This window comes from Lissotriton helveticus, chromosome 5_1 (genome assembly GCF_964261635.1).
Source record: "Lissotriton helveticus chromosome 5_1, aLisHel1.1, whole genome shotgun sequence".
Classification (NCBI taxonomy): Eukaryota; Metazoa; Chordata; class Amphibia; order Caudata; family Salamandridae; genus Lissotriton; species Lissotriton helveticus.
This window is the reverse complement of record NC_136065.1, coordinates 1,535,947,503-1,535,959,633: the sequence shown is the minus strand read 5'-3', so window position 1 is coordinate 1,535,959,633 and position 12,131 is coordinate 1,535,947,503. Positions and strand designations below refer to the sequence as shown.

The window sequence follows — 12,131 nt, the reverse complement described above, 5'->3', positions numbered from 1 at the left end:
TCATCATTGTGGTCCTCCCAGTTCTCTACGAAAAGGGGCGTGCTACGACTCACGAACTACGCAGGAGCACTTGAAGTGAAAGACTACGTGTTGTGCAAAGCAAGTGGTGAAGTGGGTGTAAGTGAGTTAAAAATACCGTGCTTAGTGGGCCTCAACAGATTTGTTATGCTCCTAGGCAGGTATGTTAAAAGTGGGGTGAGAATCACTGTTAATCAACCTATAATGTGGATTGGTTCAGTGAAAGGTCAACATGTTTCATGCTACCCCTAGCATTTCTTCAGGACCATGCCGGGACCAGCCCTGCATTTGCCACTCCTATGTCCCTAATTGAGGAAAAATAGATTAAATAAATACTTGATAATTAAAGCATGCGTTCGTATTAGAATACATACGTTTTATACTGATTTCAGACGCTGTAAAGATAAAGCACACCATTAGTAGCAATCACACCTTCCCAACAGTGAAGGGTCACATAGTCTATTTTCATGCCGCAAGCATCCGGTGCTATGGTGGATGGTTGCACCCTATTGGTGCGTGCAGGCTTCCATGCCAAGTCTGAAACAATAGCTGTATAAAGTGATTGTGAATTCACACATAAAAACAAGACAGGACTTAATGTGACCAAAACGATAGACACATGGAACACATATTAAGTACATAAGAAAGATAAAAAAAATAAGACTCTCAATATTTACTTTATGCTGTGCTAAATAGCACCTCATGGTCTCTCAGGGGATTCGTTTTCACCTTATGGACACACTGCTGTTGGTCCGTGAGAAGGTAAAAAAGGAGAGATCGTTAAAAAACAGTGCATAAACCGAAATGTCGGTATATGCACAGACGCGGAATAAACGTTCATCCGCACTCTCAGGCTTCCGTGAAGACATATTACTTACTTCCTTGTTGGTGAAAGCGCTCGGTAATACCTATTGTCAGCCTCCCCGGGACCGCATCTTGCTTGAATGCAGCTCCGGTCGGGTTAAGTAAAACAAAGCTTCCGGGTTCCTCCCAAACCGCTGGACCAGCGGTCGCAGCGGCCATGTTGGGAGTATGCGATTTAGTGGTACAATAAAGTATATTGACAAATCGCTATTGGCGTTGCTCGAGCGAGTTGCGCAAGCAAAACTGGAAACTTGTTGGGTACAATATTGAATTACAAGACTGGGAACTTGTTTGGTACAATATAAAAATTACCAGAGAAGTGGGGGGCATTTTTAAGATACAATGTAGAATGTTGACAGATCTGCTTCAGCGAGTGGTGCGAGCAAACCTAAGAAACTGTTTAGTACGATATGACCAAAGGGATAGTGGCTTATAATACCTTGGTAAGTTGTAACCCAGATAAGGATTTTTAAATCACAGTTAATCAAAAAATGATGAATAGAACGCTTTTGGTAAGTCATTATCACAAAGTTATTTTTAAGATATAAGAAAAGTCCTCACTGGAGGTTGATCAGTACTAGTATAGTGCTCCTAGTGGGGTTTTGGTAAATGCCTGGAAGGCATGGTGTTTCAAAACTTTATAAAACCCAGGTCATTAAAGTTCTGATTGAGGCTGCAGTCATCATATTGACCTGTTTGTGTCTTATTCATCGGTGGTAATATACAGGTGATAATGCACTGTGGTTGACATGCATCGGTGTTGGTACCTAGCCCATCGGAGGGCCACCTATTAAAACTGGTACTTCAAAAAAGAAACAGGTTAGTTTCTAAAAGCACCCCACGGAATGTCATCATTAAGTCCCTGTGTGTCCGTACGTAGTTTGAACACCCATCGTTGTTCACGCTCATGGAGTATTCTTTCTTGGTTTTCTTTTGTTTTCACAACCTCCAGAACAACCCATCTCAAATCGTTGGGTGTATGGTTCTTCTCAATGAAATGATTCGTCATGCGTGTTGTTGCTCGTTTGCACCGGATGTTGCTCCTGTGCTCAACTATTCGGGTACTGATCTTGCGTGTGGTCATTCCGATATAGTGTAAGTTGCAAATGCACGTGATCAGGTACACAACTCCACTCGTATTGCAATTGGACAGTTGATTCAGCTGCCATGTAGTGTTGTTGTTAAAGGTAACCGTTTTGGTGGTAGATGTTAAGTGACACACGCTACAGTTGTTGCAGGAGTAGTGGCCCGTTGGTAAAGGTTGGAGTCTGGTAGTGGTGTTTGTAGATTGTGGACGAGTGTGGACCAAGTGGTCTCTCAGATTCATCCCTCGGCGATGGCTGAACATTGGCACAGGTATGTTCAGGTCTCCACTATTGACAATCGGCCAATGTTTCTTTACTATTTTTGTTACTTGATCCGATACTCTGTTAAAAGTTGTGATACAAATGGGTCTTCTGTTCTCCGTGACATTTTTTACTTTGGGTTCCAAAAGTGCATCTCTATGATTATTGCCAGCCCTCTTTTTTGCATTCTTTATCAGTTCAGTTGGGTAGTTCCTTTCTTTCAATTTCAAGCTCAGGTCTTCAGCTTGTATAAGGTAGTCCTGTTTTTTTGTACAGTTCCTCCTCAACCTTAAGAACTGTCCGAATGGGAGATTTTGTTTAGGGTATCTTGGATGAAAACTGTCATATATCAATAAACAGTTTCTTGCTGTGGGCTTAAAATGTGTGGTTGTCCTTAAAGTTCCATCATCTGCCAGAATATTCAAGTCCAAAAATACCAGATGGGATCTGCTCATGGTGTTGGTAAATTTCAGGAAGCTATTCTGTTGGTTTAGCCAGTTGAAAAAACAGAGTGCCTCATTCTCACTCCCTTCCCATATTAACAACACGTCATCAATGTAACGTTTCCATAGTGTAATATGGTGTCTGTAGGGATTGTTATTATTCAAAATCTTTGTTTGCTCTAGATGATGTACATACAATCCTGCTATGCTCGGCGCAAAAGTGCTGCCCATGCTGGTCCCGTGTTGTTGGCGGTACAATGTCTCTTCAAACCGAAAAAAAAATTCGGTGAGGGCTAGGCGGCAGCATTCCAACACCACATGTCTTGGTGTTTTATAGTTCCAATGGGAATCAAAGAGGACTTCTTCCAAAATTTCAAGAGTTTCTTTATGCGGGAGACTAGTATAAAGACTCTCCACATCCAGACTGATGAGAAAACTGGATGTGGGGTCAAACCTTGTTTTTTTAATAGACACAGGACATCCTTTGTGTCTTGCAGATAGGTGTCAGTTTTCTGCACTAAAGGTCTCAAAAAAGCGTCCGCATATTTAGAAAGGGGTTCGAGGATAGAACCTATGCCAGAGACTATGGGTCTCCCCGGTGGTTTGTCCAAGCGCTTGTGTATCTTGGGAATTGTATAGAAGTAGGGGATGACTGGCTTATTGTTGACTAGAAATTCAGTTTCTTTCTTGCTCATCCAGTCATTAGCCAATGACTCTTCGATGAGATATGCAATAGATATTCTCAAACGTTCTGTTGGGTCCTCTTTGATAATGGTGTAATTTCTAGTGACTGCTAGAAGTGGTAAGCATTCTTGTCTGTAATCAGATGTATCTTGTAGGAATATCGCCCCTCCCTTGTCAGCTGGTTTTATAGTTAAGGTACTGTTTTTTGACAGTTCCTGTATTGCTTGTAGTTCTGTATTACTAGTGTTCTGGAACACTTTCACTGTGCGAGGGTCAAGTGCTTTCACTTCCTTCATGATGGCTTTTTCAAAAGCCAGAATTTCTACTGGTAGATTGCCCGGTGGTGGGACACATGTTGATTTTTTTATTAGTCCGGTGTCCGATTCCGTTTGATCATTATGCTCCTTATCCTTAAAGAAAACTTGGAGTTTCAATTTCCTCAGAAACTCTTTAAGCTCGCAACAGAGTTTGAATTTATCAGTATAAGGAGTAGGTACGAAACCTAAGCCTTTGTTTAATACTTGTGTTTGAATTGATGTCAGTTCAGTACTAGATAAATTGACTACTAGGTCTTGGTGCCGCTCGTCGTTGGTTTTGGGGGGCCTTTGCTGCGTGTGTGACGTCCTTCCGTTACCAGGGGTGGTGCCCATTGCAGTTGTTGTCCTGCTTTGTTTCTTGCCCGTTGGTGGGGTTTGCCCCCGCCTAAAAAAGGACGGCCAAGGTTGCCTTGGTTTCCATCCCAAACTGGAAAGGGCTGTTGAGGGTACATGGGTGGACCATAGTAGAATGGTGCTGGTGGTGGAGGGCCATCATCAATCATTTCATTGAGAAGAACCATACACCCAACGATTTGAGATGGGTTGTTCTGGAGGTGTGAAAACAAAAGAAAACCAAGAAAGAATACTCCATGAGCGTGAACAACGATGTGTGTTCAAACTACGTACGGACACACAGGGACTTAATGATGACATTCCGTGGGGTGCTTTTAGAAACTAACCTGTTTCTTTTTTGAAGTACCAGTTTTAATAGGTGGCCCTCCGATGGGCTAGGTACCAACACCGATGCATGTCAACCACAGTGCATTATCACCTGTATATTACCACCGGTGAATTAAGACACAAACAGGTCAATATGATGACTGCAGCCTCAATCAGAACTCTAATGACCTGGGTTTTATAAAGTTTTGAAAACACCATGCCTTCCAGGCATTTACCAAAACCCCACTAGGAGCACTATACTAATACTGATCAACCTCCAGTGAGGACTTTTCTTATATCTTAAAAATAACTTTGTGATAATGACTTACCAAAAGCGTTCTATTCATCATTTTTTGATTAACTGTGATTTAAAAATCCTTATCTGGGTTGCAACTTACCAAGGTATTATACGCCACTATCCCTTGGGTCATATCGTACTAAACAGTTTCTTAGGTTTGCTCGCACCACTCGCTGAAGCAGATCTGTCAACATTCTACATTGTATCTTAAAAATGCCCCCCACTTCTCTGGTAGTTTTTATATTGTACCAAACAAGTTCCCAGTCTTGTAATTCAATATTGTACCCAACAAGTTTCCAGTTTTGCCTGCGCAACTCGCTCGAGCAACGCCAATAGCGATTTGTCAATATACTTTATTGTACCACTAAATCGCATACTCCCAACATGGCCGCTGCGACCGCTGGTCTAGCGGTTTGGGAGGAACCCGGAAGCTTTGTTTTACTTACCCGACCGGAGCTGCATTCAAGCAAGATGCGGTCCCGGGGAGGCTGACAATAGGTATTACAATGATGAAGCATGTCACCGTGGGGCAACCCCGGTGAAGTGAGGGGACACTAGAAAGAAAATTTTCTTTCTTGAAAGGTACCACTGATCAATCAGGTCAGTTACCTTGACATGAGCTAGGTCTCGGAAACCGATTTTTTGGATTCCACTTTGTGCACAGTACTGAATCAGCACTCACACACATAGTTGATGATTCGCTAAAAATGTTGGATCAGAACGAATCCTGCTTTCTTATCCTCCTTGACCTCTCTTCGGCATTCGATACTGTCAAACATGACAGCCTCCTAAACCTGCTAAATGTAGGATGGGGCTATCAGGGACAGTTCTTAACTGGTTTGCCTCCTTTCTCCAGAACAGAACTCAAAGAATTAAGTGTAATATGTCCCTGTCCAATCCCGGAAACTTAACTCTAGGGATCCCTCGGGGGTCTGTGCTCTCACCTAGTCTTCTTAAAGTATTCCTAGAACCGCTAAATGATCTGTTGAATTTAGCTAACATCCACTATCACATGTATGCAGATGATATCCAACTGTACTTAAAAATCTCCTCCCTCGAAAATATAAAGTCTCTAAACTCAACACTACAAAAATCACAAAACTGGCTGACTGTTAACCACCTCAAACTAAACTCCTCCAAAACAGAATTCCTCCAAATTGCCCAACCCAAACATTCACTGGACATTGAAGTATGGATGAAACAACCAACAGCACTGAATTGCATATTACACATTATAGAGTCAAAGAGATCTCCGGGAATAACACTGGACAAGAATCTGAATATGCAGGAACACATCAGCTTTGCAGTGTACTTCCACATGAGCATCTCAAGAAAAGTAAAATCCTTCTTCCCCCCAGATGACTTCAAGTCCTCTGTTCAAGCTCTAGTGATTCCCAGACTGGACTATAGGAGTGCAACCCTATGCGGCCAACACAGAGCTAAACTGGTGCCACTAATGGCCTCTCTTGACTTTGTTAGGCTCATTACAGGATCAAAAAGAAATAATCATGTCACTCCTGACCTGAAACCTCTCAACTGGCTTCCATATGAGGCAAGGCTTCATTTGAAAATTGCGTGACCCATAAAGCCCTCCATTTCAACACTCTGAGTTAACTTGCACAAAAACTAAAGTTGTCTGGTCGTGCCAGAACATCTAGAACCACTAGTTCCCTACTACTGAAACAACCAAACTTTTACAAAAACAAAACTTACAACCGAAACTTCTCAGGCATGGCCCCGAAAATCTGGACTTCCCTTCCCCCTGAAATCAGAATGAGCCCCTCAACTGCTTCTTTCAAGAAATCAAGTCAAAATAATATTGATGAACAAATTCATGCAGTTGAACTCATGATGATCTATACTCCAGGCAATTATTTATCCCTATGCCTGCATGCATGCTTATTTCTCACATACATTTTTATTCTTTGCTTGTTGTCCACCTGGAACCTGTCGTTTTATTTCTATGGGATTCTCCCATACCTTGTCCCTCCTTGATGAGGTCTGTATCCTTGAACATAGTAATGCGCTTTAATACCCCCAAGGGTCATGTTTGTGCTATATAATACTTTATAAATATATATTTTTTAAATTCAACAGAACAGGAAAAAACAGGCAGCTGAGATTAACCTTTTACCAAACACTTTTACCCACAACGGGCTAAAATTATTTTGGAGGGATCATATTTTTAATTATCTAAAAAAAAGGCTCAATATTGAAATAAAACAGAATAGCAGCAATACAAAACAAGTACTTAAAACTTTGATGGTGGGCACGATGGACCTGTGAAATCAAAGTCCTGTTCTGCAGCCATTCAGTCTCTGGAGTCTGTATAGAAGAAGCAACTGGAATGTTTGAGACAGGTTTAAACGTATGCCCATTTGGTCCATTAACTATTGCGGTAGGGATTGTCACTAGCACAGGAAAAAGTGTTTCTTCTTTGTGGTTATTCAGCCTTTGCCTTTTTTAATTACTCAATCACATCTCAACAGAAAATACCTGTTCTTATTCAGTACCCATTAAGCCAATTTTGGAACTTCTCCAGCACTCAAAAAGCTAGTGTCAATCAAAATAACAAGTTTGATTTCAAGTGTCTCTTATGGGCTGAGACACTCCACTGTGGCAGTTACACATCTTCAAAAAAGTTAAAATCCGGTTTACACTGGCCTTTTTGAACTTACCTAAAAATACCTTTTAACCATGTGATTTTATCTCACTGCACTAATTTAACCCTTTGTGCTTAGGTTTTGATAACTACTTACCATCCAGCAACCCATATTCGGTGAGACAGGGGTACAGCATATGATATTAAGTCAGATGTTTTCCTAAAGTTAGCCCTCATTTCCATGCCTGGTGAAAGATTTGTTTGACCCTTTAAGCCCATAACGTTCTATTTGATATATTGCTTGGTCTTGAATAATGATTTCATAATGAACCACCAGCCACATTTTACAGTCTTTCAAAGAAATCTGGCACAAAAGTAACTGAGCTTGTGTGACATGCTTAGACCTGCTGTAAAGAGGAGCAATTTTGAAACACTGAGGCCCAAGTTTACTAATGCTTTGCGATGGATGTGTGTTACTTTTGTAATTCAAAGTTTTAAGGTATGATTAACCATTCAATGTAAATCAGGATTTACTTTGATAGTGTCCTAAAGTAACACAACGTTTTCTAATGCGCTGCGTTGCGCTAATTAGCATTAAGGGGGCATTCCATGGGTGGTGCATCGGCGTTCCCATGCAACCACCCTGGGTTTTGATGCAAATCCCTAACTAGAAAGTATTGTCAACAAGAATTTGGTCCAAAATCCAATGCCTCCTCTAGGCAGGCGCAATGAGGAGAGATGATTTAATTTCCTCTTGTTTTTCCTACTTTGCATGTGTACTGTATTAAAGCATAGTTTTTGTACTGGAAGGGAACCCTCTTAGTAAAAAACCTATGCTTCACAGACAAACAACCCATGCACTATGGCGGAAGACTGTCTGTGTAGGTACATGGGTGCCAGATGTGCGCCAGTGCAGGGAGAGAGGCGAACAGAGCTTATCTTAATAGATTCAGGTTGATCTATTGAGATGGCACTGTTCTCCTCTCTCCCTTTCACGCAACACAGCTCAGCACCTTTAGTTGCTGTGATGCATTGCATGACTTCTTAGTGAATCTGGCTCAATGAGTGGCAGGTTAGGTCTGTATGGCATACTCCCTGAATATCAATTTTTAAATAGCCACAATACTGACTACCAAAGTACAAGGTACAGAGAAGATTATGACTCTCCTAACATAAGTCAGTATTGAGTTGATCTCGAGCCATCAATCAGCAATAGCACCTTTTGTGGATGAATTGTTGAGGAATTACCTGATAACCAACAAAAAAGCCTGTCACTTTTAAAAACATTCAAGTTCAGTTTCATTTAAGTTTCTTCTCTGATTTTCCATTCACAAGAGTTGAGTGTCTGATCCCCTGTCTTAGGTAGATAAGGTGGGCAGTATGCTCAATAAAATGGTTGATTTTGCAAAGTAAGATCTTTCAATGAAATGCCAATCTTTTGTCAAGAAGAGAAAATTGCCAGTGCACTTTGTCTGTTATAAAGTCATTTGGTTGAAGAGCAGAATGGTGCAGCCATGACTAAGTTTCCTGGAAAATCTTTAAATGTTTTTGGGGACACACATCAGGGCGGGAATTCTGTACGTCATAGTATGCCACCGAGAAGTAACACATATCCAGACCACAACTCCGGGCAAATGTGCAAATTTGCAGTGTGTCCTTATGGGCGCAAAGTGCATACCCAGCATCAGAGTGGCATTCCCTCTCATTGGGTTCAACAGCAGGGACTCTTCTTTGTTGGCTCATCATCCGTTGGCGTCAATTTAAAGGAGTCGGTCATGAAACTCTGTACTGATTCCAGGTACTGTGAAATTAAAAAAAGATAATGTTATATTTTACAACAATAATTCCTGGCTCTGCCAGTCCTACATCGATACATACCATTATAATACATGGGATTCTGTAATCCCTGTATAAACATGTCTCTAATTGCTTTATCATTGTCAACTTGTGATGCACCAAGTTACCGATTATAAAGAAAAGACGTAAGAACTCGATTATTATAAGTTATTAAAGCTTAGTTCTGAGGTCACAATTCCTGCTGCCAGCAGCCGAGGTCAAAGGCAGGTCAGGTCACAAGCATAATTGAAGCAGTAGTTTAAAGCAATAAAAACAGAGGGAGGCTTTTCTTTTTCTGCTATACATTTCAGCCTAAATGGACAGGCAGAAAGAACATTTTTATTTTTTACACTCATTAAATAGTAAGGGAAAAGCTAGAATCTTTCTCCATGTTTCTACACATTCCAAGCTACTGCAGCATTTTTATTGTTTTAAACTGACTTGCATTGATTCAAATATCTGTTTGCAACAAATATCTAACAGGTTTTTGATGTGTTTAATTTTGCACTTGAGGTTTTATTTTTATTGCAAGCATGCTCAATCTTTCATATGAAAGAGCTACACACAGATGTTTTAAGTGGTTAGTGGAAAAGGTGATGGTGTGATCATGTATTATATGGGATAAAGTACCCTCTGGCGCACATGATAAGGATATTGCAAGTCACTTTGGAATTCCACAGCCTCATTCCTCTATACGGTTATGGAACTCCCTTGTAACTTGCAATATCATAATAATGTACAGCAAGGGCTACTTTGGCCAATATATAATATGATAACATCACTTAGATCTCATGTCCATGTATTACTACATGTGCAGGTTACATATAACTAATATATGAGTTGGGATGTAACTTTACAACATTAGGAACTATGTTTTATTATAAAAAATGCTGTAGAGAGTTTTTGGTCTCTCACAGAGCTCTTGTTAACAAAATGCATAATAGCCGCCTAGGGAAGCAAATATAGTCGACACAAGGGTCTCTAGATGCACATATTGTAGATACAAGGGCCCCTAAAGATTGTCAGAGTGTCCTCCCAATATCAGCCATGTCATTCTCCGGAGATGCTGTAATTGTTAGGCAAAAAGCTTTCCTGTCATGTGCTCTATCTGGGGTGAATGTATGCTAAACTCACAAGGCTTGTGGTTTTAGCAGGAAGAAGCGATAGATGTTCCAAGCATGTTAGTGATCTGTGGTTCTCAGAACTGCTGGAGTAGTCACCCTGATCGATGCTGGAGGAGGCATGGACCTGCGCAGTCTCGACTACCAAGATATAGCATCTGACAGTCACCCCAACTCTCCGAAGAGAGATGGAAGTATGCATCCAAATAGAAGGAATGTGGACAGCCCAACTCAGCATTTCCTCCTCCAAGAATAAATGTACAGGTAGCAGCCTGACAGCAGTAGTGCCATTTTTCGCCACCAAAGCAAGGAGAAAGGGGAGCTTCATATGGGCCTGAGTAGCAGCAACTCCTCCCCTTGGGCTCCGTGAGGCCTTTGTTCACAGCAACAGGTGTGAAGGACAACATTGGAATGTTGGAGCTTCGGGCTTCTAGCTGCCATTAGGAGCCTGGAGCACTCCATTGTTTTCAATGGAGCTCTCAACATTCGAATGTTCTAATTCATGTTAAGCCCTTAAGTTAATGGTCCTGCTGGGGCTCCATTTTCCCTACAACTGTGCTTGTCCCCCTGTCCCTAGCTACCACTCCACACCACACACCAAGTTCTATTACAGCATTCCAGTAACCAGCTCAGACATCCAGGGAATGGGGAAACACACAATAAAACAGTTGCCCCTTCCTAGGGGTTAAGTCTCCTTCTGGATATTTAGAACACGGAGATGGTCCCCTGACAGCCCATATGCATGCCTATGTCATGGACATGGTTGTCAAATTATGTTGTAACAACAAACAAAATACGCTGTTCCCTGGGGAGAAGAAGAAAGGCAGAGGAGTGCGTAACCAAGCCAAGTCCACCGGTGAGGCGGGAAGGGGAAGGGGGATTCCCCTTCTGGAACTAAAACCCTCACACACCCAGCAAGCTAGGTGTCATGCTTCATCATTTGGGTTTTGCTCCTTGTTGTAAAGGAAACAGCTTGAAACGTGGGAACTTCAAGGCAAACACTGGAGTTTATTCACAGTACAGAAAACGAGTGAACAAGCCACCATCTGGCCAAGCTCCAACTGTCTCACACAGAATGCCCTACAGAACATCAGTAGGTAATACATAGCCAGGGTTCTAAGTAAAAGACACAAAGGAAAGACCAACCCATAGATGAGATAAAACGTATTTACAACACATCTCCCTCCCATGAGCCCTAAAAGTGAAAACAAAGAAACCAAAGATAAACAAATTAATTAACAAACATAATCACCTAAATAAGCAGGTGGATGTCGGGAGCGAGAACTTCTCACAGTTGTCCTCACATTTGTACCAATAGCATTGTTATTGCTGGTAACATTATCATGAGTAGAGAAACTAATAGTTTGAGGATTTTCACAACCAGAAGCATCACCACTACCCACCTCCCTCCTTGCACCAGACTGTAAAGATTCATTCGAAACAATTTGAGTAGAGAGCATATAACCATTATTGCCCAAACTGGGGTTAGAAATAGAATTTCCAGAAACACCAGAATGTCTTCGATACAGAGCGACTCTGCGGAAATTCCATTTCTCCCCATTCTCAAGGACAATAAAGTGGGGAAACACTTGTTTGACATAAAAAGGACCCCTAAACTTTTTGAGACCTTTAGAAAACCTTCCAGGTTTAACCTTGACCAGATCCCCCACAACAATTGGCAAAGAAACATTGTCACTGGTAACTTGGGAGAACGGTTTTACATTAAGATTTGTTAACCACGATGGGATCAATTTCGTGACAGGTGGACGTCCTCGCATCAATTCAAAAGGAGATTTATCACCCTGTTTGTGAGGAGTAGACCGATAGGCCCGCACTAGTTCCTAAACCCTATCATCCGAAAAACATCCAAACTCACTAGACATCTGAATAATGCCCTTCACAAGTCTATTAACTCTCTCGCACATACCATTCCCTCTAGGGT

General features: G+C 41.5%; 1 protein-coding gene across 4 annotated transcripts in view; it reads right to left on the bottom strand.

Annotated features, from left to right (window-relative positions):
• The window catches only part of RAB7B (RAB7B, member RAS oncogene family), a 197,381-nt gene that overhangs the window by 16,620 nt on the left and 168,630 nt on the right, over positions 1–12,131 (bottom strand). For 3 of the 4 annotated variants that reach the window (XM_078644588.1, XM_078644585.1, XM_078644587.1), the window contains one exon: positions 6,797–9,033. In XM_078644588.1, the coding sequence (XP_078500714.1) occupies positions 8,944–9,033 (90 nt within the window). In that variant the 3' untranslated portion in view covers positions 6,797–8,943. Of the gene's footprint in view, positions 1–6,796; positions 9,034–12,131 lie in introns of those variants that run through there. The other variant, XM_078644586.1, reaches the window with a different exon arrangement.